General features: G+C 34.5%; 1 protein-coding gene across 2 annotated transcripts in view; it reads left to right on the top strand.

Annotated features, from left to right (window-relative positions):
- JMJD1C (jumonji domain containing 1C) overlaps nt 1-24,597 on the top strand; it is a 265,106-nt gene that overhangs the window by 172,466 nt on the left and 68,043 nt on the right. The window contains exon 3 of one of the 2 annotated variants that reach the window (XM_044916039.1): nt 5,921-6,034. The exons of the other annotated variant lie outside the window; for it this stretch is intronic. Within the exon in view, the coding sequence (XP_044771974.1) occupies nt 5,921-6,034 (114 nt within the window). The remainder of the gene's footprint in view (nt 1-5,920; nt 6,035-24,597) is intronic. 2 annotated transcript variants of the gene reach the window in all.

The raw sequence follows: 24,597 nt of genomic DNA, 5'->3' as shown, positions 1-24,597 counted from the left end.
TATAGAAATGTAGTGTGGAATGTACTGAAAATGTGCTGTTTCATAATATAATAGCCTGCATCAAGCATTTGATGTTTCTTTGTTTTCTTTGTTGTTTGGGGGTTAGAATAAAGCTGCCATATTGACCCAGTTGTTTTTTTCTTTTGTATATTATATGACATTGTGAATTCTTTTATTTCCATATATGTTTTACACTCATGTCTGAAGTGATTATGAATGAATTATTGAAATGGTGTGTATGATGTAATATTCACTTGAGTTATTATTTTTAAAAATATTTGTTCTAAAGTTACATTTTAGTACCATCAGTGTTCTAAAGCTATATCTTACTAACATTCTTAGAATAATCATTAACCATCTCTTTCATCCTTAAAACAAATAAAAAGATTGAGATTTTTGTAGATACAGTCCATCATATACTAAGTTGAAAATATCTTTTCAGTGGTTAACCTGATGTTTCTGTGAAATGAAACTGATACATCTGGAATAGGTATAGAGAGGGCATTGGCTGGTGGTTGGAAGTTTTTCTCTGAAATGATTTGATGAATTGGTTGTGTATGTGATATTAAAAAAACATGAATTTTTAGGTTTATTAAAATTGAGATTCTGCATTGAGTCATATTTATAAAAGACCATTCACATCATTTAAAAATAGGTAAATGTTTTCCTACACTTACAGATATCTAGCATTGTTTTTTCATATTCAGTGCATATATTATACATACAACACACATTTAAATCTAGACTAATCTCATTTCAGGTGCTCAGTACCCATGTGTAGCTAGTGGCCACCATATTGGACAGCACAACTCTTGAGGTTAGAAAGGAGTTACAAGCCTGTGTTAGGTAACACATCAGAAAAATACATTTTATGCTTTCAAATTATAGATTTTTTGTAACTGAATTGTGTAGATTAAATTTTTTTTGAAGAATAAAATTGTTTCAGGAGTATTTTTTTAAATCTGCCAAAATAAATATCACCAGTTTTTCTTTTGAGTAAAGTGTTGTGGTTATGTCATTTGATTTCATTTGGACTGTTACTCTAAAAATGCTTTTAAGTGTTTTTTTCCTGAGTTTTTTTTTATATCAGTATATTTTTAGGGACAAATGATTAAACTAAAATAAGGACTTTAAAACACACAAAGTATTTTCAATAGTTGGAAGTTATGCTTCATTTTTGCCAACTTGAGAGATATTTAAGTATTATTTGTTTTCTGTACTTTCTCACCTTGGTAAATCTGGAAAGCAAAAACTTTGTATTTGTATTTGCTTTATTGAAAGAGACAGTAAACTTGAGGTCTCAGTCTCACCACTAGTCTGTCTTTGTCTGTTGTTAAAATTATGAGCCAGTCTCTATGGCCGCAGCCAAATGAGTAATCACCAGTAATGTGACTCGTGCTGGAAGTGACTCCATCAGCACCTGTGACGGGGGATTAGTTACAGTTTACAGAGCACCGCCTCTTCCCTTCTCTCAGTGTGCCCTAAGCCAAGTAGTCTTTCTCATTTGGGTGTCTGCTCTGTTGGAAGCTACTGCAGTGTGTTTCCACGCAGACAGAGTACAGTGGGGAAGGCTTTCTCTAGCTGATGGATGGCTGTTCTCTCTATTTGGAGTATCTCACTGGTTATGTAAGCGACCTCGGGAGAAATTATCCTGACCCAGATCGGAGGATGCAGTAGTGCTTCAGCTGCAGGATTTCTTAGTCGTTAACACCACAGTGCTGATGACAAAGAGCGAGTTGTAATCCTCATCACTGCCAGGCTGAGCCAGAGCAGACAGAAAATCGTCATTTGCTCGTCGGAGACTTGTTAGGTTACAGCTCTGCTTCGTTTTGTGGTCTTGGCTTTTCTTCCTATACAATGACGACGCTGCAAGTGAGCTCAGAAATGCTTGGTTTGAGAGCCATTTGCCTGTGATTTTTGAAGACTAAAGAAGTATTTAGGCTAGATAAAAAATACTGCTCAAGAGTGAAATGGAAATGTCAGCTACTTCTTGACCTTTAAAGCTGTGTCGTGGATTTCTGAGATTTTAAGATACTTTAGAATTCTAAAGAACAAAGTACGGTTTGTATTTTTCTGCTTCCTTTTTCTTTTGTCTTAATTTACATTTGGTTTTACTTCTCAGCCTTAGGAATTAAGGTCACTGCCTTTTATTGATCTAGCCTTAGTGTTCTTAGTTTTAAGAAATTTTAACTCTTTTCATTTGTTCAGAAAGGATTGTGTGTGTAGTAATTTCATAACACTGTAAAAAGATTAAAAACTAGAGTTTAATTGTTTAAAGTATTACAGCAGAAATGTTTCAGATTAGGGTTTTCAGAATATAGTGTTTTAAGGGAAGTGGGGGTATTTATTTTGTGAGGGTTTTTTTGTGTGGTGTATTCCAGTCCCCACCCCCAACTTGTTTTCTAACAGTATCGTGTTTTTCAATAGACCTGCTTGGGTGGGAATTTGGACTTTGTTCTTTCAAGTCACTCCAGTCTTTTTTTTTTCCCGTAGACTAAACCTTGACTTCTAACATGTTGCTTAGTTTTCTGCTTCAGTATTTTCCTTTAGTGAATTTTATATCAGATTTTTGTAGTTAATGAGCATGATTTTTTTTTTTTAAGTTGGAAAAGGAATTGTTAAATGTTAACTGGAGATTGTTAGAAACTCAGACTGCAGACATAAACTCCATGAATTTTCAGTTAAATGTGAGCTTTAACATGGTTTGTTTGAGCAGCTGAGTTATGTTTGAGAACTGTAGCTGATTTATTTTAAAAATGTTTTTTTGAGGAGGGCTCATCTGTTCTCCTCTTCCTCATGTGAATGGAATGTGGTGCAGCATGGAGCCCCAAACAGGATACAGTTGTTCTAAGCATTCTTCCTATAGCGTGGTGTAGGCCCTACTAGAAATTCAGGCTCTCAACTATTTATTTTGGCTTTAGACTATTTTTAAAGTATGGTCAGACAAAGGACCTTGAAGAAACTCTTAATCCATTAATAAAATTGAAAAAGTTTTTTTTCAATTATGAATATTAATTTTAAATTAGTAATTTTTATTTGAATTTTCAAAGGCTGTTTTCAACATTGGAATAATAGTCTTTTTGTGATTAGGGCCATATTCTACTGTGACTTTCATCAGATGGTAGCTCATTGCTTCCCCTTAGGCTGTGGAAGTTCCTCATAGAATGATGTATCTTTAGTGTCTTGAATTACTTAGTTATGCATGAGTTCTACTTTCTTTACATTCCAGTACACCTAGACCCATGAAATATTTACTACAGATTCATCATAAAAGCTGTAGGATCTGTTCACTCTTATTTAAATATTTATGTTTTTATTTTTAAGTTAATAATAGCTCTTTGAAATGTGTTCAACTTGGATACAAATATGAATAATGGTTGTATCGTTGATTTGCCACTTTAGAAAGTCAATATGTGTTTTAAGTACTTAGTTTCATATGTTGTTTGTCTTTAATTTTCCATAAAGTAGTAATAGTCACACATTTTCAGGGTTGTTTATTTAATACATATTGAAACATTTCTTTAACAAGTACTGTAGAAATATTTATAAGCTCTTGCTGGGAACATATTTGTAGCTTAAATATAATTGCACATTTTAAAATTTGCACATTGGGCCCTATTTGCTATTTTAAGAAGCATGATATACTCTTGACCTCCATTTGTACATGGTTATAAGTATTATTGTATCAGAAATAGCCTTTTATAAACTAACCTTTAACATTTCTGATAGCTAAATTCTCCCGGTGGCTTTCAATTAGTTATCTTAAAATGAGAAATTCTTTTTTATTTTAGCCTAGAAACTAAACTAACTCAGTAATTTAAATTATGATTAGTTGGCTTGTTAAAATTTACCCTTAGAACTCTGACCTACCTTAAAAAACAGAGTTCTGAGAGGATTTCTTCACAAGAACGTTTTTCATATTATAAAATGACTAGGTCTCATAGGATATGCAAACCACCTGTATTATTTGCATAAGAAAGAGGCACTCAGACAGGAGTTTTACTTCTTTTTCAAATCCTACTTAATTGAATTGTACCTTTAGCCACTTAGATAATAGCTTTTGTGGACCTTTTTGTTAACCTTTACGAGTTGACCTGACATGGTACTGTTTGAGAAGAAATAGATCATTTGAATAAAGTTCAGGAATTAAATCAAGTCTTCTTGAAAAGGTGCCAGTGTTTTCTAGTTTACTAAAAACTAAACAAATATATAATATGAAGAATATTACGTATATCATGTCAATCACATACTGGTAGACATTTTAAAGTCTAAATTAGATAAATGATCTTGAAAACTTTAGTCACTTGTTAGGTAAAATAATATTTTATGAAATAATTTTAGGAATTTAGTCTTGGCAAATGGAAAATTCTAGTTTGCAATAGTTGCAGGAGATAGCTAAGTAATGGGGGAATGTCTGTTTTGAAAATGTAATTTCTCACCCATTAAATAAGAATACTCCTGATACATATGTAGTACTTAAAAGGTTAGCCTTAGGACTAGGGAGGGAGGAACTTACTGTGGTTAGATTTTTCTAGTCATAAATATCGAAAATAAGTGGGGATGTAAGAGAATTTTTTCATGTTATATTAATTTAGGAAAGAAGATACTATTTTTAAGTTCATGGTATAGTATAGAAATAAGGCATGTTTAAAATGCTTCTCTATTCTCATGTGTTTAGCTTTTTCAAAAACACTGTTACAGACTCCTCAATAAATCGAAAGCTTTAGAAGGAATTTCCTAAATACAGAAATTAACTCCTTAAGAGCCACTCTGCACTAAAGAGCTTGAAAAGTTTTTACCCAGAGTACGTATTAGTTGTGATTAGCAAGATGTTAGATTTCTTTAAGACAATAAGAGAAGGGGGAAACACAATGGCTTTGAATCTCCTGGGGATTTGTACTGTCCCTGCCAAAACAAAAGCTTTGGTTTGTATCCAAATGGTCACACAAGTTGGCTTGTAGCAAGAAAGATTTCTCCGTGTTATATAGGTCATTTATAAACTAAGTTGGTTTTTAATTCCATTTTCCAAGCTTAGATTCTTAAGTTTTTAGAAAAGTATCTGGGACGTGACACTTGCTTTTTATTCAAGCTGCTTTGCTTCGAAAGTGTGACAGTAATTAAAAACTGCATACATTGTACCTTTGTTTCCTTCCTTCCTCTTCCTCTTCTGCCTCCCTCACTCCCACCCCACCCCAAGATATGGGTATATAGTCCTTTATGTAAAAGATGAGGGAGTCTTCTTTAAAATAACCAAATGGCCATGGATCCCCACCTCCCAGCACCCATTTTTGGTTTATCTCTTCGTTTGATTTTTAAAGTAGCAGAAATCTGGACTGAGAGGTGGGTTTTGTGTAATACTTCATACCTCCCTCTTTTCCTGTTCCCTTCCCCCATGCTGTTCTTACTGAAGCAGCTGGATTTTTATTTGTGCTTGGGGCAGGGGCGGGGGTGGGTAGTGCACGGGGTGGAGTTAAAAGACCAGATGCATCCTGATCATTTAAAATCCTTGATGTGAATGAGCTAGCAAAAAAGTAATTCTGTGAACTATACCTGCTCTGTTTTTATAAAGATTAATACTTAATAATTTTTTAAAGAAGAGTTGGGGTAAATATGCTCTCTTACCCAGTTGACTGTTTCAGAAACAGTTTCTCTTTTATTATCTTAGAAATTTTTATACACATGTATATTTGATTAAGTCTCTTTTTGAAAATAAACAACTTATAGATCTACTTCATTCCTTTTTAATATAAAATATTTTATTGTATGGATAAAAGCATTTAGATTATAATATGAAAATATTAATTGGTATTCTAAAATCTCTATGATAATGACATTTATACATTGTATTCAAATAATACCCTTCGTATTTGAGTATAAAACCCAGAAAATAACCATTATGAATTTTTTTTTCTCTTACCAGACTTTCAAACCCCTGGTTGAAAAAAGCATACCCAGTTCAATCACTGCGGTAGAATTCCTTGTAGATAAACAACTGGATTTTTTAACTGAAGATAGTGCCTTTCAGCCCTACCAGGTAAGCAATTTTAGGTTGCTTTTAAAAGTTAGCTAATCTTTAAACTTCAATGACATTCTTTTAAATATTCAGTTCAAGCTAACATCTAGGTGTTCAAAGAACCCAATGCATTCAATAGATTTTGATTATAGGATAAATGGTTAATTTATCCAATCAACAGATTTATGTACTGAGAACTTTCTATGAACTAGGCAGCATTTTGTTACTGGGAATACACAAGTGAGCAAAATTAAGTAACTGCCATTATAAATACTGTTCATCATTAGGAAATAACTGATTAGATAATAGTATAAATTACCTTTGTCTCCAGCTCTAAAGGTTAAGAATTGGGTCAATTAATATAATTAAATGAGATTAGTGTTTATTGTATGCATACAATAATAGTAGTTCTTTTTTATTCTTAAGTGGGAAGTTTCTTTTAGATTGTCATTAATTGTTCATTTTCTAAATTTTAGTTCCCAGATGCAGTTTAAGTACAAATACATTTAATTGGAAAAATATTTTCTAGTAGACTTTCAGATTTAAATCATGTGAAGAAACTCATCAAAAATAGTAGACTAAATGAATTTTTAAATTTCTAGTGAAGTTCTATCAGTTAATTTTTTAAGGTAGAAGTAAAAATGCACAGAAGTTTGTTTTCTTTGTATATTTGGATTTCAGATTGAGTTAAATGTCTTTCATACATTTTTTACTTAAGTGTTTTAAATAATATGGTAATTGCATTGAAAGAAAGAATGAGTGAAATAATTTGACTTTAATGGAGCTGAAAGTCAGCATCCTATTTCATTTCAGAATAGTTACTGTTTTCCGAAAATAAAATATAGAGGCATCGTTTCCATGGAAAGAACAAGAGCTTGAGTTAATGAGCAATGATTTGTTGTGTGTGGACTTATAATACTTAGGGAATTAGAGCAGTTATGTGCCTCTTCTGTTAGATCTATCAAAATGAGATGATAGTTCCCTGAGTTAAATGTTATTTTGAAGTCTACATAGATGTGCTTTTGTCCTTTCACATTATTTTTCTTATTTCATTAAATGGCCTAGTTTTTGTACTGTTAGCTTTTGTTCTTTCTTTACAGTATTTATAGCTAAAAATTCATAGCAAGTCCCAATTTAATATTGAAGGTGTTAGAGCTTTTCCCTCGGGTTTTGTTTTGTTTTGTTTTTAATTGTGAATGCCATTTAGCTTACTATAGGCCTTATTATAATTTGTTTCATTTCTAACCGTGTTTTAGTGGGAATTAGACTGGGTGAGTCTAGGTAAAATCAAAGGAACCTTCCAACCCTTAATGTTTTAATTTTGTGGTTGCTGATTAGCAGCACTCTGGAAGTTTCAGCTTGGATTTGATTTAGAGAAGTGAAATCATTATGTAGAAATTACTTTTAAAAATAAACTCTTTTGCCAGGTGGCCTAAAACTCCACATGTTTATTAAAATTATAATGATTGAAAGAATGTGCTAACATTTTATAGGGTATTTTGTTTTGTTTTACATTTTAAGCTTTTAGATTCTGATAGTTCTGTCATTTTATTTAAAAAATAAAGGCACAAGAGCTAAAGTCTTATTTGATTTTTGAATTGTATGATTGTCTTTGTTAGTAAGCCATCTGTATTGCTCAGTTAGTATTAAGCAGGTTGATCTCTGGCCTGAAGACTATTCTATCTTCTAAAGGTGAAGTGATTCTCTTGACATTTTAACCATTTGTCTTTCACAAATGTGAGCTCTCAGTTCTAGAAAATCAGAAGGAATTACACTACCAGCACTTGATTTAGGGAGCCAGCATACCTTAATTTTAGAATTTCTTAGGAGTTTTAAAAGTAATTAGATGGTTTGCAACAGAGCTTTTTAATATGTATTTTAATATAGTTAGTTTCTTATTAAGTTAGAAAAATATAAGGATATTTTCTAATATTGACACCTATAAATAGACACCTATTTTAACATTTTGAATGAAAATGTACTCCAGAGACCTAAGATGGCTCAGTCTAGTTTTTCAAATTTATTTATTTAAATGAGTTTATGAAATACAGCTACATTCTTGATAAAGGAAACAATTTTAGAGTTCATGTAATTAGAGTGGCTTTATCCCAGAATGCTTTTCTCTAACTACTTGTCCAAACAGTACATTAAATTCCTTGGCATCTTAAACATGGCAGCTGTTACTGGCATAGATTTTGTAAATAGTGTCTTGACATATCTCAACTTTAGGGTAACCCTATGTAAGTCAAAGGGAGTTCAGGGAAAATTGAACACATTTTTTAAATGCTCTCCCTGTTTTTTTCACTTCTTTAAATTTCATGAGGCAATTTCTTCTGAATCTAGATGTTAATTATCCTTTGTAGACTTCTTAAGTGTGATGGGGGAAAGCAGCTTTCTTCTTTAGAAATGGCCTTTGTGTATACAGTGATGGGTACACATAACTTTTGTTTTAAAAATTTACACAAATGCTTTACTATGAATCTAAGAAAATGTTTTTGTAGTGGGAATTCCCACCTACCATCTTTCTCCTTGGTTCTCAGCAGTTCTGTAGTAGTACACTCCCTTTAATTTCCTTAATAAAGTTGTACAGCCCTATTTTTTAATATATCCAAATAGTACAATATTGTTAAGGTAATGGTTAGGAAACCATTGACTCAGGATTAATACAGATCATTTCACTTTTAGGTCACTGCTTTGAATCATACACTTACCTCTGATTTCAATGCATTGAATATCAAATGCCATGTATTAAACTTGATCTGATCACTTTTTTAGGTGGCATGTAGTTGGGAAATTAGGGTGCAGTCATCATTGTTACAGTTTTCAATATTTTGGAAGGAAAGTTGAATGAGGAGAAAAGCCAAACCAACATTTTATAGATAATATAATCAATGTATATTAATTAGGTCACTGAAGCAGCTTGGTATTGTTAATTCTGTTTTTTCCTTCCTTATGCACACAAATGAGTTTCTGCTTCCTCCTTTTAGATTTCCTGATCATGCCTGGCTGTAGTTAACTTTCTTTGAAGTAGAGGGGGAAGGGAAAAGAGAGGAAGTAGGAGGGAACTCTGCAGATTCTACTATGTCTTTCAACTGACTGGGAAGAAAGAGGGAAAATAAAACAACAAATTATTGATTCTGAAAGGTGGCTTTTATAGTTTGGAGTTTTCTTAATTACTATGATTTTTGTGGTATTGTTTCTTTTCTTTGGAGCATGGTTACAGAAATTTTTTAAAAACTTTTCATTAAAACTTGAAGTTTTGATCAAGTTAATACAAAAAACAGTTTGGTAATGAAATATGAACATTGAACTTTTAGCATGATTTTGAAATCATCATGTTCTGAATTTTGGCTTCTGGCCATGCACGCACCTGCAGTTTTCAGGTTGGTTGCTTCATAGAGGATATAGAAGAGATTATTATTTCTTACCTGAAAATTGTACATGACTCATATCAACAAATCTGGGTTGGTCTGGCTTGTTAGTCCAGTATTTTCTAGGGATCACAATTCTCTTTGTTTTTAAATATAGTAGAGGGATAATACAAAGGGCACTAGTTTAAAAAACCATTAGAGACTTGAAGCAGAATGCGCTTGTTCAAACTTATGCCTTATGTTTATCTTATTGTATATTAAAATTCATTGTAGTATTGAGATATATTCCCTACTATAAGGTAGAATCATTCTAGACCTGAAGGAATCATCCTTTTTAAAGTTCTGGGTCATAATGAAGTGATACAAGTTTAGAGATAAGACCATTAATTTTACAGTTTCTATCATCATAGAATATAGACATTGAACTGCTTTACTAAATATTAGATATAGTACTCCTGTGCTGTGAATTGCTGGTTGAAGGAAAAGGGAACAGGTGGAACAAACCTGATTATTTTCTTAGTACCTGGACTAAAAATTGCTTAAAGACTTGAACAGAGAAGAGTCTTAAAATATTTAGTGAATGAGGGCACCTGAGTGGCTCAGTCGTTAAGTGTCTGCCTTCAGCTCAGGTCATGATCCCAGGGTCCTGGGATTGAGCCCCCGCATCGGGCTCCCTTCTCCGCGGGAAGCCTGCTTTTCCCTCTCCCACTCCCCTTGCTTGTGTTCCCTCTCTCGCTCTGTCTCTCTCTGTCAAATAAATAAATAAAATCTTTTTAAAAAGAGAGGTGTTTTACAGGAATTTGTAACAAACCCTGGAAGCATGCCTTTTAGGATATGAGAGTGGAACACACCTATACCCCCAACCCCCAAGAATGAGAGCTTTTGCAGTGTGGTTGAGACAGTGAGGAACAGGCCCAGAGCAGAACAAGAGGCTAGAGCTCTTAATTTGTGTTCCGTTAATTGTTGACTCACTTGATTCTTCCCCAGAAGGGAGTCTTTAAATGGAAATTTTATGCTTAGACTCTACTTCCCTTTGACTTACGCTTAAAATTTTTTAATGTCTGACCTTGGAAACATCCCAACTGACTTCATTCATTTAACGTTATTTAAATTCTGTGGTTTCCCTATGCACAGCATCCTGCTAGGTGCTTACTGGTTTAAAAAATTAATATACTAAGTCATAGTACTTATTTTTTCCCAAGGACTTTATAATTCAGAACAAGAACTTATATTTAAAAATAGACTTGATTTAAGGAACCAAAAATACATAGTAAAGAGTAGGAATACGAAGAAAGGAGAAATCAGTAGAGATTGAAATGGTTAAAGTCTCATGAAGGAGGTAGAACTTGAATGGGATTCAAACATTTAAATGGAGATGAAAGTGAAAGAGTAATGTCGGACATTTGGCAGGAAGGTCGGCATGATCACTGAGGAACAGAGATATATTAAGAAATAGAATATCAGCTAGAGAAGAGAGTTCAACTTTGAATAGTAGACTCCATACTACATAAATAAGTATTATGGGTCAGATAAAAGAGGAAAAGGATTGCTAAGAACAGTTATTAAGTGAATTTTTTATCTTGTAGGCCAAATGAATCATTGGAAAATTTGAAGCAAGAAAATAACAAAATTTCTACATAACAGTGGAATCTGATTATTATAATACATGAGAAGCAACTAATTGATTGGGTCTTCATTCACTAGAGTCTTTTGTTCTAAGAGAGAATCAGTATAGCATAATGGTTAAGAATATGAGTTTTGAAGTCAATTCATGCAGACATGGTTTCAAATCCATGCTATTTGCTAGCTATGTGACTTTGGGAAAGTCTCAAGCATTCTAAATAAATGGTTTCCTCATGTATAAGATAAAGCTGTTGTCTACCTCAGAGTTGTTAGGAAGATTAAATGAAATACTATATTGAAGAGTTATTAACTATATACACAGCTCAGTAGAAGATACCTATTTAGACAGGTTCTGAATTTCTCTTTTTGTAAATGGTATCTTAAACCTTTTTGGTGGATATTTGAAACTCCTTTCTCTTCCTATCATACATACATAACCATTGGATATTTGTCTTCCACCATCTGCACTTCTTACTTTTAACAATCTGTCTTATTTGTTGTCTCTGGAACTCTTGCCATTTCTTTCTTTCTACAGCTGATTCTAGGTAATTTTTTGCTGTCTGTACAAGCCATGGTCAACGCTCCCTCCCCCACCGACCCCTTCAGGGAAGTTTATTTAGATAAGATTCAATTGGTGACTTCTTAAATTATTATTTTAAGAAAATGGTATTGGAAAAGATGCAGAACCCTCTCGTGTGATACTACCCTTCAGAAGATTCTTTTACTTTTTTTCCACAGGGAAAGTCAAAGGTTCCATTTGCTGCTGATAGTTCTTTTTATCTTAAAAAGCATAAGTGTTATTCAGCAAGTTACAGAATTATTTTTCTTTATTTGGCTCTGGTGAGAGGCCATGTGGATATAGTACTATGTTTTGGAAGACCTGTAAGCATGGAATAAGAGTTGGACTATATGACCTTTGAACTTGCTTCTCAACACTAATAATTCTGTGAACTTGCTCAAGGTGGAAAAACAACCATTTCTGACCAATATTAACCTAAACAAGTTAATCCCTGACTAATTATTTTAGTCTCGGAGATAAGAGACATTCGACCTAACTCTAGGTCTAACTCTCTCAAAAGAGAGAACTAATGAGTCAGGCAGTGCCAGATGCAAATCAAAATTGTACAGGTTTAGAATGACAGAATTGTTTGTATTAATAGTACTTACTGAGAGAGCTCTATTTTTCAATATCTGTTTCTGAATGATATCTTAACAGAAGTTCAGCACATTCTCAATTAGTCCTTCAGTTTTTGTATGCATCTTTTTCCATTTCATTTTGCATTCATATTAGTATTTGATTGAAATTTAGAGGTGCCTTGTTGCCATAAAGTCAGTGAAAATGAGAACTGTGAGATTGTGGAATATACACTCTGCCAAGAGTGTAAAAAAATACAGGATCATAGCCATAGCTGTGAACTGACTGTTGGTGGATTATTGGCGTGGTAGGATCAGCATCTGTGGGCAGTCATTGGCCTGGGGGTGGTCTAGAAGATGAGGCCAGAGCAGGAAACTGCTGTTGTGTAGTACTTGGTTTTACTCCAATTCTAGTCAAAAGTGACAGCTTGCAATAGTGGAGCCAAGCTGAAGCCTAGAAAGTAGGATGGACTACAAGAAAAGGGAACCAGTAGTTAAAACAGTCATTGTACTTCCTTATTTAAGTAGGCTTTTTTAAAATTTAAAGTCGGTACATAATGTTTTAATATTTAGTAGTTTTGTGCTACATTCTAAGTTCTTTTTTTTATGTCCCACCTACCTGATTTTTATATCACCGTAATTTCAAAAATAGTTATAAAATATGCTTATTAACATTCTACAAATCAGGTATGTTGATTTACCCAAATGCATATCTCCTGGTATTAAAAAGGGAGTTCTTCATTTGTAAAAATTGGTTGCAAAACTTGGTGTGTTGAAAATGTATTCATGGAGTCCAGGAACATGTTATTTTGACTGAAATTTGGCCCAAGTATGAGCTGTTCTGCAATATTCAGATTAAAAACATTTATAAGTCACAGTCTGCAATAGTTCTCTCTTGGTCCTAAATCTGCTATGATCATATGCTGAAAAATCTGCCAGTCTCTTTGTAATTTTTTGTGACTGCTGTTATGAATTTAAAGTATGTGAAATTATGCTTGTAGACATCAGATTCAAAAGATTTAAAGCCATCTCAAGTTACCATTGAGAAAGATTTTCTAATTTCTTTCTGCCAATCAAAATAGGTTGATATTATTTATTCCTCTTACCCAATTGCAAGTTCTTACTAAAGCATAGCCATATTATTTTAAAATCTCAAAATTAAAATTTTTATTTCTTAGTGTGTTAATGTTTTATATTTGTAAAGCTTGACAATTTCCAAAATATTTCCATGTGCATTATTTTAGTAAATCCTTGTGTTATCCTTATGAGTAAAACAGATTGTATTATCTTAATTTTTTGTAATGTTTTCAGGGTATATATATTAATTTATTTAATTCACACAAGTCTCTGAGAAGTCTAATTTACAAATGCATAGGTAGCAAAATAGAAACCCACTTAAACTAGCTTAAATAAAAAGGTGGGGGGGGGGTATTATAAAGATACAACAGGCTCTGTCAGGGATAGCTGTAGCAGAAAGTACAGCTGAACCTTATTTGGAATAGAATTAGGAACTAGAAAGTCAGGAACTCAAGTCACATATTCCTTCTTCCCCTCTTGTTCAGTGTCCTTTCTGCAGGTTTCTTCTGCTTACTCATAGGTTTTGCTTCTCATAATACTAGTTTTCATGTGACTTTTGTGTGTCATTGTAGATTCGCCCACCTGCCCCTCCCCTTACAAGAACTTTCAGATCTAATATTTTTGTTTATTTGTAAATGTAGAGATAGAGAGTGCAGGAGAATGAAAGTCTAAAAGTGGAAGATGGAGGAAATATGAGGAAGGGAGAGACAATATATGATAGCAGTTTTTATGGGCAAAGAAAGTGAAGTTTAAGGAAGTTGTGACTTGGCATCTAGGTTGATACAGCTAGTGGAAGCGAGCTAGCATCATTCTTTGTTTGGTATTTTGTTGTTTTTCTTAGAGTTGACATCTTTCCTAAATATAAAATTAAATTTTTCCTTAATTTTATTGCCTACACAATTTCCCTAGACTTTTCTAACACTGGCATCTAGCTGTACTCCAAATCTGTGCATCATTTTCAGACTCAATTTGTTCCATAGGCCGAGAATCCAAACAGATTAAGACATTTTGCACTCTCCTCATTTTCTCAGATACCTAGTTTTTTTTTGCTGTGCATACAGGTATCCTGAATCCTAGATTTACTCAAGGTTAAAAGTGAAAAGTAATGGAGTCCTTGGGGCACCTGACTGGCTCAGTGAGTAGAGCATGTGACACTTCGGGGTCATGAGTTCAAAGCCCCATGTTGGGTGTAGAGATTACTTAAAAAAAAAAAAAGTTTTAACATGGAGTCCTTTTCAGACTCCTGCCAAAAGGATTGTCTCTAAAATCCAACTCTTCTAAGCTTCAGACTAAACACAGAACAGCACTAGCCCTTAGTCAATAAATAATAAGGATTGGGGGCTGTTCATTCATATATTTGAGGGCCTTCTGTGTTGTATTCAGGAATACAAATAACTTGCTTTCATAGAGTTTATAATCTAATGGGGGAAGCACGCATAAAAAAATGTAAATGTAAATATAGGCAAAATGTAGTCCGTAGCAGACACCAGAGATGTATACAGAATCCACCCTGGTTGTGGGAGAGGTAGAAGGGATGCCCCCATTCTTAGAGTAGGTGACCTCTAAATTGTCTCAGGATGAATGTAAATTAGCTAAGTAAGTAGGACAGCAGGGCTGGATAAGTGCATGAAATCAAGTGGATAAGCAGAACTTGTGTTGGGTGGTCTACTTGCATACCTAACCATACCTTTCCTGTGAAAGTGAACTGATGATGAGAAGGAGCTTTTTTTAACCATTTTCATTTGGGTAATCCACCTGACTGATCTCAAACTCATTGTCCTCATGGAGTAGAAGAATAATGGATATTTGTTTAAAAAGAATCAAACATTACCATTTTAACCACTTAAATATATACTTCAGTGGCATTAAGTGAATTCACAATGTTGTACAACTATCACCACTAGCCATTTTCAGAACTTTTTCATCACTCCAAACAAACTCCATTCCTTAAACAGTAACTCCCCATTTCCCAGTAACCCCTTCTCCCCAGCCTTTGGTAACCTCTGTTCTGCTTTCTTGGTCTATACTTTCTTTGCCTAGACTAGTTACCTCAGGTAAATGGTATCATAAAATATTTGTCCTTTTGTAATGAACTTATTCTATTTAATGTTCTTAATGTTTCACTTAATGTTCTTAATGTTGCAGCATGTATCAGAATTTTATCTTTTCTGTGGCCATATAATTCATTGTATGTATATACCACATTCTGTTTTTTCATTCATCTGTTGATGGACATTTAGGTCATTTACACCTCTTGGTTATTGTGATTAATGCTCCTGTGAACATTGGTATACAAATATCTGAGTCTGGCCTTTCAATTCTTATGGGTATATGCCTAAGAATGGAATGGATGAAGCATTTGGAAATTTATGTTTTACTTTTTGAAGAATGGCCAAACTGCTTTCCACAGCATCTGCACCATTTTATATTCCCACCAACAGTGGTTCCATATCTGTAAGAACACTTGTTATTTTCCATTTTCTTAATAGCTATCCTAATGGGTGTGAAGTTCTTTGCCCATTTTCGAATTTAGTTGTTTGGTTTGTTGTTGAGTCCAGGAGTTCTGTCAATCCTTTATCAGATATAGATGCTTTCCAAATATTTTATCCCATTCTTTGGGTTGTCTTTTCTCTCTCAATAGTGTTTTTTGATGTACTAAGTTTTTAATTCTGATGAAGTCCGATTTACCTACTTTTTGTTCTGTTGCCTCTGCTTTACTGTTCTATCCAAGAAATGTGTACCAACTCCAACATCAGAAAGAATTTCCCCTGAGAGTTTTGTAGTTTTAGTTCTTACCTTTAGGTCTTTGACTCACTTTCAACTAAATTTTTTATAGGACATAAGGTTAAGGTCCAACTTAATTCTTTTGCATGTGGATATCCAAGTTTCCCAGCACCATTTGCTGAAAAGAATTGTCCTTTTCCCACTGAATAGTCTGGGTACCCTTGTTGAAAATCAGTTGACCATTTATTCTAAAATCTCATTTCTGGGCTGTCTGTTCTATTTCCTTAGTGTGTATGTCTGTTGTTATGCTAGTACCACACTATTGATTACTTGGGCTACCACTTTTTTTTTTTTTTTTCACTTTTCTTCAACTGTATAATTTGTCTAAATGATTGTTAACCCTAAAGATAAATCATATTTAAAGTATACTTTTCTGCCTAACTGTTGAAATTTTCTGACGCACCTGATCAGTCTTTTTGGACTGTAACTCCTATCATGTAAATTATTAGACATGGACTTTCCTTGTAGAGAAAGTTTGTTTTTAAGATTCAAGGAAAAAAGATCAGTGATGGATGAACTATGTAAGATATAGTTATTTATTCATTGCTGTGTGCCAGTCACTTTGCTAAGTACTAGGAATTTAAAGACAGAAAAAATACTTGGTTCTTTTTTCAGGTCAGGGGGAGAGACATAATTATAGTAACATGCTGAAATTCCTAAAATTGAGATATGTTCATAGTGTTCTGTGCTGTGGACTCAACTGATGCAGTAAATACAAGATATTTGCCTGTTTCTTTTTCTTAGTTTTTTTTCTTAGAAGACCAGGGTTTAGGAGATGGGGAAGAGATAAGGAAGGCTAATAGTATTTCTCAACAGAGTACTGTAGTAGGATTCTCTAGCAGAACAAAACCAGTAAGAGTGTGTGTGTATGTGCATGTGTGCACACATGCATGCTCCAAGAAGGAGGTGGAGGGAGGAGTTTTAAGGAATTGACTCATGTGATTGTGGGGACTGGCAAGTCTGAAATCCACAGGGCAGGCCAGCAATCTGGAAGTTCTGGCAAGAGTTGATTTTGAGTCTAAAGACAGTCTGGAGGTAGAATTCTTTCCTCTTTGGAGAACATCATTCTTTTTTCTTAAGGCATTCAACTGATTGAATCGGGCCCACATATATTATAGTCTGCTTTACTCAAAGTCTACTGAATGAAACATTAATCACATCTGAAAAATACCTTCACAGCAACATCTAGACTGATGTTTGACCAAACAGCTGGGCACTAGAGCCTAGCCAAAGTAACACACAAAATTACCAGTCACGGGCATTACTGATATTTGATTGTTTGCTTTGTAGTGAATTGTAGGATGGTAGGCATCTCTGGCTTCCACACAGTTAAGTGTCTTTACTACCTCTTCCCAGTTGTTATGCTAATGGAAGAAAAACATTTCCTTCCCTCCTCTTTATTTAGAGCTATTGGGCTGTAGATTAAGACAAATGGAAAATTTAGAAAATGGCCTAAATGTGAGAAAGTATCATTCCTTTCTGAATGTTACCATAGTTCTGCTTCTTCTTGAGTCTCGAGAGTATGAAGTTTTCTGGTGGCTATGACTGGTTCCCTACCAATCCAGTTTCATTCCAGATCACATTCTTACATCACTCACATTCTCTGAGACATAGTTTTTTGATAAAGATTATTAATCATAATGTGTAATATTTTTCCATCAGATTTGCAGTTAAATAAGGATACCTATATATATCTCAAGTATATAGGTGATGTAAAATAGTAAAGGATTAAAAGAATCCAGTGTTCTTCTAGATATTCTTTGCTTGAGAGTCAGGTACTCTACATGGCAATAACATGTTATTGTTCCCAATTAATAACCCTTCACCCCTTTGCCATTTATGGAATAGCTATTTCTGGAAATAGAAAATTCTATAAAACAGGGAAAATAAAAAATCTAGATAGGTAAGGCCTCTTCATGCATGTATAGACTTCAGACTTACAGCCTTTCAGACATTATCCAATATGTGGACTTCAAAAACACAATACCTCAGAAGGATTTCTTTTTTTTTTTTTTTTTAAGATTTTATTTATTTGACAGAGAGAGACACAGCACGAGAGAGAACACAAGCAGGGGGAGTGGGAGAGGGAGAAGCAGGCTCCCCGCTGAGCAGGGAGCCTGATGGCGGGCTCAATCCCAGGTCCCTGGGATCATGACCTGAGCCGAGGGCAGACATTTAAGGGCTGAGCCACCCAGGCACCCCAGAAGGATTTCTTTTTTAAGATTTTATTTTTGGGGCACCTGAGTGGCTCAGTCAGTTAAGTGTGGACTCTTGATTTTGGTTCAGGTCATGATCTCAGGGTCATGATATGGAGCCCCATGTCAGGCTCCATGCTCAGCACAGAGTCTGCTTGGGATTCTCCCTCTCCCCCCGCTTGTGTTCTCCTTCTCTTTCTCTCTCTCTCTCTCAAATAAATAAATAAATACTTTTTTAAAAAAGATTCTTTTTAAAATAATTTCTGCACCCAACATGGGGCTTGAACTCACAGCCCCAAGATCAAGAGGCATATGCTCTACTGACTGAGCCAGTCAGGTGCCCCCAGAAAGATGGTTTTTAATCTTTTTTCTCCCACATCCACTTCTGTTTTCAAGGAATTAAGCTCCATCACATACTAATGATTCCTTCCAATGCTTAACAAAGCTCATTGTTGAAAATTTTTCTTAATGTTTACTGCACGTGTTATATCAGTCAAGCAAATTCGCGTTAGTTGGTATCATCTGACTGGCATGTTGTTGTGTTGTGGAATATTATGAGACTCTGCTTTGGCCAAAAGTGTAGTTAATTAATGATGTGTTCACTACCAGCACGGTAAAGGAGTCGGTAGAACGACTGGTTTGTTTTTATTGGTCTGGATCACTTCCAGGGTATCCCTTTCCCATTTTCTCTTATTCACAGATAGACATAAGTATACATTATTTGTACTAAATTTTTTATGAATGCGGTTTGGATGATGGCACAACTTGGGTAACTGCCTTTTGCCCCAAAACTCCATGAACTTTACAGTATCTGATTTAGTGCCAGTATTACTAAAATCAGAAATAGTTCACAAATGAATCAAATTTAAAAGTAAAGAAGAATCAAAATCAGCATCCAACAGTTAAATGAGTTACCAAAGTGTTTGAAATTCTCTTTTAAGATACATAGTCATTTGCATACATTCACATATATAAAATGTATCTTATTATGGAATTTTGGCTCTTTTGAGGGGAAGAAAAAGTTTACATCTATTAAAGTATCAGACTTTGGTAGTAGCACAACAGGCCAATTTGGACTCAGAGCCTAACTGTGCTGCTTATTCTGAAACGCTGGGCAAGGCATATAACCACTTCAGTTTATTTTTCATATATAAAATTAGGTATGTAATACCTGCCTCATGATAGTGTTGCCATTGTCTATGAGATAATAGAAGAACATTATGCCCTATAAAATTTGGGTGATAAAGAGAATAAATGTGGTAGGAGTTCAAAAATAAATAGGTCTGGTTGGGTAAATCTCAGTTCATGATATGTGTACTTTCAAGAAGCCCATTAGAAGTAACTTTTTTAAACCCTAAGCAGACAAAATAGATCTTATTCACAGACTTTTACCACTTTACCAGTGGGTTGCATATTTTGTGAATTTCCTGTATTCTAGTTTTCTCTTCATTTTTTTTCCAGCCAATATACTTCTCCTGTGGTATATTATTTCAGCCATTCTTACCAGCACCTTAACTCCCTTATGCCTTTGTCTTTCTGCCACATCTGCCTTTTAAATTTCTTAACCTAGAAGGAACAGTTCTATTATTTATCTTCTCCATTTTTTATACCCGAAAAATGCACTGCCCATTACTGGTAGCTGCTAGTCACCTGGGGCTATTTTAAGTAAAAGTAAATTTAAAAGTTCATCAGTCAGACTAGCCACATTTCAAGTATTCAAATAGCCATATGTGGGACAGTGCAAATATATAACATTTCCATTATTACAGAAATTCTTTGGGAAAGCCTTGCCCCAAATGCTTAAAAGCTTTTAAGACTAAAAAGCAGGAGAAAATTATACCCAAGTGTTTTGGTGTCATTGTATTGTCTCTGATCTCAGCTGATCCTTTAGTACCAGTTGGCATCCTTTTTCTATGCTCCTTGAGTTTTCATTTCCTGAAACAGTTATTTTAAATTATCACTATTCTACTCAGCTTCCTCCGTTTCTCTTAGTAGAAGACCTTTCTCCTGCAGCACAATGGAAATGGAGGTTAGAAGCAGGAACCCCCTTAACTTCCTGTCCTTAAACCTGTTTTTGCACCTCTCCTTACCTACTTTTCTCTTGTCTCAGAGATGTGTTCCTTTTTTCAGTTTCCTGATTCAGTTTTACAAATATTTATTGGGCACCTGCTATGTCCCAGGTACTATTTCTGGTAGTTAAGGTACAACCATGAACAAAACAAAACAAAATTCCTTGCCTTCATACAGCTTACCTTGTAGTGAGAAGAGATAGCAAGCAAAGTAACTATTCTGGTGTATTAAAAGACTGTAAGTGCTATGGAGAAAAATAAAACCTGATAGAAAGTGTTAGCTGGAACAGAAAAATAGAAAGAGCCTAAAATGAAAGCATTCATAGAATAGCAAGAAGACAACTATATAGAGATTAGTAGGAAATGAAATAAGAAAGGTGGATAATGACTGTGTTTTTTGTTCCGGTTAAAACTGAAGTGGAAGCCTTTGGAGGTTTTTGAGCGGAAGTGTGATGTGATAAAACTTTTTTCCCCAGATAGTTTAAAACATACAGACATAGAATAGTAAAATGAATTCCAATGTACCTGTCATCCAGCTTTAACAATTACCAGTTCATGGCCAAAATCATTTCTTCTCACTGTTCCTCGTGTATTATTTAATTTTTTAAAAATTTTTAAAAAGATTTTATTTATTTGTCAGAGAGAGAGGAAACACAAACAAGCAGGGGGAGCGGCAGGCAGAGGGATAAGCAGGCTCCCAACTGAGCAGGGAGCCTGATGCGGGGCTCGATTCCAGGACCCCTAGGATCATGACCTAAGCCAAAGGCAGACGCTTAACCAGTGGAGCCACCCAGGCATCCCTCCTCATGTATTATTTTAAAGCAAATTCCATATATCATATTACTCATCCTTAAATGTGTGTGTACATATGTAAATTAAAAAGTACTCACATATAGTGAATTCTAATTATTCATAGTAATGTTCTAAAAATTTACAAGTTCTCAGTAACATCAGGAATGATAGAATATCATGTTGTATATATAAATAAATATAAATAAATAGTGGTCCCAGTAGATGTCATTGAGCAGATAAAACCCATGTGTTCTACTGCCTGCTGTACTAAGTTTCAGCACTCAGCTCTTGTCATTCTTCCCAATCCTTCTGTATGCTGGCTATTGGCGTGACCATGCTTTGTCAGTCAAATAGACACCTGGGAACGTTTTAGGTTCCTCATTGGCGATTTTATATTGGCCTCCAAAAATTGCTGATTCTGCCTTCTTAGTCACTATGTGCATCCTGTCCTCCTCATCTTAATTGTAAAGTTTTCATTCTCACCTAGCTAGACTATTACAGTCTCTCCAAATAGAGTGGTTAAGTCTTCCTACTTGCCTAATCTCCTGTCCTCAGCCCATACCAGTGTACTTACACTTCTCCACATATGTCATGTTGTTTCATCTGTCTGTGTCTGCACCTTCATTTCCCTCTGTTTTGAAAGTCCTTCTTTTCTGGGCACCTGGGTGATTCAGTCTGTTAAGCCTCTGACCCTTGATTTCAGCTCAGGTCATGATCTCAGGGTTTTGAGATTGAGGCCCCCCCCCGCCCCCAGGTCAGGGTCCTTGTTGAACGTGGAGCCTGCTTAAGATTCTCTATCCCTCTCCCTTTGCTCCTTCCCCCTATTGCCTCCCCTCCCCTGCTCTCGCTTGCTCTCTCAGGAAAAAAAAATAAATTTATTTTTAGAAGCCCTTCTTTTCTGATCCCCCATAACATGGCAGATGTCCTTGAATCTTTGAAGTTCCAACTCAAAAATTTTTGAAGTTCTAGGTATCCACGCTTTTCTCAAGTCCCAGCTCTTGTGTGATACCTTTCCCAATAAACCTAACTAGATTATCTTTCCCACAGTCTTTGTCTCACCTTTCTACCCTATGTAAAACTCTGTTTTAACTTGTATTGCAGTGAATTGTGTGTTAATCTCTGTTCCAACAGGCCATTAAGATCCTCGAGGGTGTAAACTCTTATATGTATTGCCAGTCTCTTGGCACAGAAATAGACACCTGGTGTCCAAAATCTTATTGAATGAAATATATTCCCTAACATATTTTACTCATAAGGGAGCCTCTTAGTCCCACACCAAGAAACTATTTCAAACATAATTGCATCAAGCTGTCTAAGCTGGTTCCCCTTTTCACAGCATATGAGAAGCCAAATGTGGGATGATGGTAGATTGGGAACTTGATAGCACAAGAGGAGGATACAAAAGAAACTAAAAAGTAGTTACAACTCAAATTTTGTCTTTATGGGCTGCATTGGTATAGAGGCAACAACACTTTATATCAGTTAATAATTATGATTGAGTCAGAATAATCAATGATGGTGATAACCATGAGTATTGATGAAAAGCTTAAATTGTTAGTATGTTATTTAGTGAATGAACTCTAGAAATTCATTCAGAATTAGTAGTATTTTGATAAATTTTCTTATTTCTATAAGTTACTTTTTAAAACTTCCTTTTTTGTAGACAAACTGTTGAATGTTTAACACACGTCGTTCAGTGTATGTTCTCTTCCCTTTTCTAATTAGTTTTTCTAGATGAGCTAAACAATGATTGGAAATCATTCTGAAGTTAATTGTGCCATATTGTCTTCCTTAACAGTACTAGGTAATTAAGATGTTCTTGTGTTAGGATACTTTGGAGCTGTAGTTTTAACTTCTTCCTTTTTTCTGAATAACAACGCATTTCTCATATATTTGTATTTACTCTACTAGATGCTAATGAAGTGAACAGATGGGTCAGATGATAAAAGACTAAATCCTACTTGGCAGATCCAAGTCTGTCAAGTTACAAGTTTTGTTGATTATATCAGTTTGCACTGGATTTCTGAGAAGAGAAGTAGAGTAGAGTAGTTCTTCAGGTTTATAGTTTATCATATCCATAGCTGGAAATAGTAGAAATTGAATAGTGAAAGTCAGCTCCAAATAGTGTGTGGTATGGTATTAATTTTGAAATTACATCCTTTGTATTTTACACTTCTTAAATATTTTATTAAAGTTAATGTTTGCTCTGTATAATTAGTATAGTCATTGGCACAATTGTATGTATACTCCAGCTTAGTATTAGTTTGTACCTAGGAATTATTTTTAGTAGAACACTTATTTAAAAATATTATGCAAGCATACAGTTTTATTTCCTCCTTAGGTTGAAATCCTTGTCTTCCCAGGAAGGAAGAATACAAGGTAGAGTGAGACTACCATAGGTGGAGTGCTCATTCAGGACAAGGAAGTTGGGGTTTTTTTGTTTTGTTTTATTTTTTTAAACATGGGCTGTTCTGAAAGAATATTTTCAGTTGCTACTTTGGAAAACATTAAACAGTTCCTAGGCCTTCCTGAGTTTGTTCAGTTGTAAGTTTGAGGAAGCTGCAGTTAGTAAATTGTGGTTGGCAGATGCTGTAAGCAGGTGACTCAGTAGGTTGAACTCATGATGACTCAACTGCGTAAAAACCATGCTGATAAATAGCTTGAAAGAAAAATTGCCTTCCAAACGTTTGAACTGCCATAAAAAGTTCAAAACTATTATTAAAGGTATCACAAAGAATATTAACATGTGGCTTTAGAAGGAAACACATTTTCCTTCAAGTAGTTTTAAGAGTTTTATTGTTCTGATTTTTGCTCTGTAGTAAATCTGAAAGGACCTTACACCAATGACACTTATTAGCAAGTTGTAGTTGAAAATGCAGAAATCTTGCAGGTCTGCATAAAGTTTATGCAAGAGAATACTTCTTTGAAAGGTCGGTTTCAGCTGGGATATTAGCAGAGAAACCCAAATGGTAGTTGCTGTTGTTGTTGTTTAATTTTATTTTTAAGTAATCTCTACATCCAGTGTGAGGCTTGAACTCATTACCTTGAGATCTAGAATCGCATGCTCCACCAACTGAACCAAGCAGGCACCCCTTTTAATTAATACAATAAAAATAATTTAGTTAGCTTTTTTATTTAACATTGATATAATTGAACAAATAAAGCAAGATATGTAATCATTTTCTTATGTTTTGATGTAATAGGACATGTATATTAATATAGTATATCCCATTTCTAAAATGCTTTTGGATGACTTGATAAATTAATTATATCTGGTAAATCATATTCTGTTTGTGATATCCATTCCAAAACTTAGAATACCATATTCCTGTGAACTAATCTCAATTTAGCAAACAATTTTCTGTATTTAAAATAATAATTTGGTTCATTGGGGTTTCTTTCACTTTTTGTGATCATGTTACTACTATAATAAATAAATTTTTGGAAACCCAGTAGAGAGTATAAAGTTTTGATTCTAGAAGTGCATGGATTGGAAAAAGGTTAAGTGGGAAGGGCTTTGACAATAGGCAAATTGATGA

Source organism: Neomonachus schauinslandi, chromosome 6 (genome assembly GCF_002201575.2).
Source record: "Neomonachus schauinslandi chromosome 6, ASM220157v2, whole genome shotgun sequence".
Lineage (NCBI taxonomy): Eukaryota > Metazoa > Chordata > Mammalia > Carnivora > Phocidae > Neomonachus > Neomonachus schauinslandi.
This window is presented reverse-complemented; position numbering and strand designations above follow the sequence as displayed.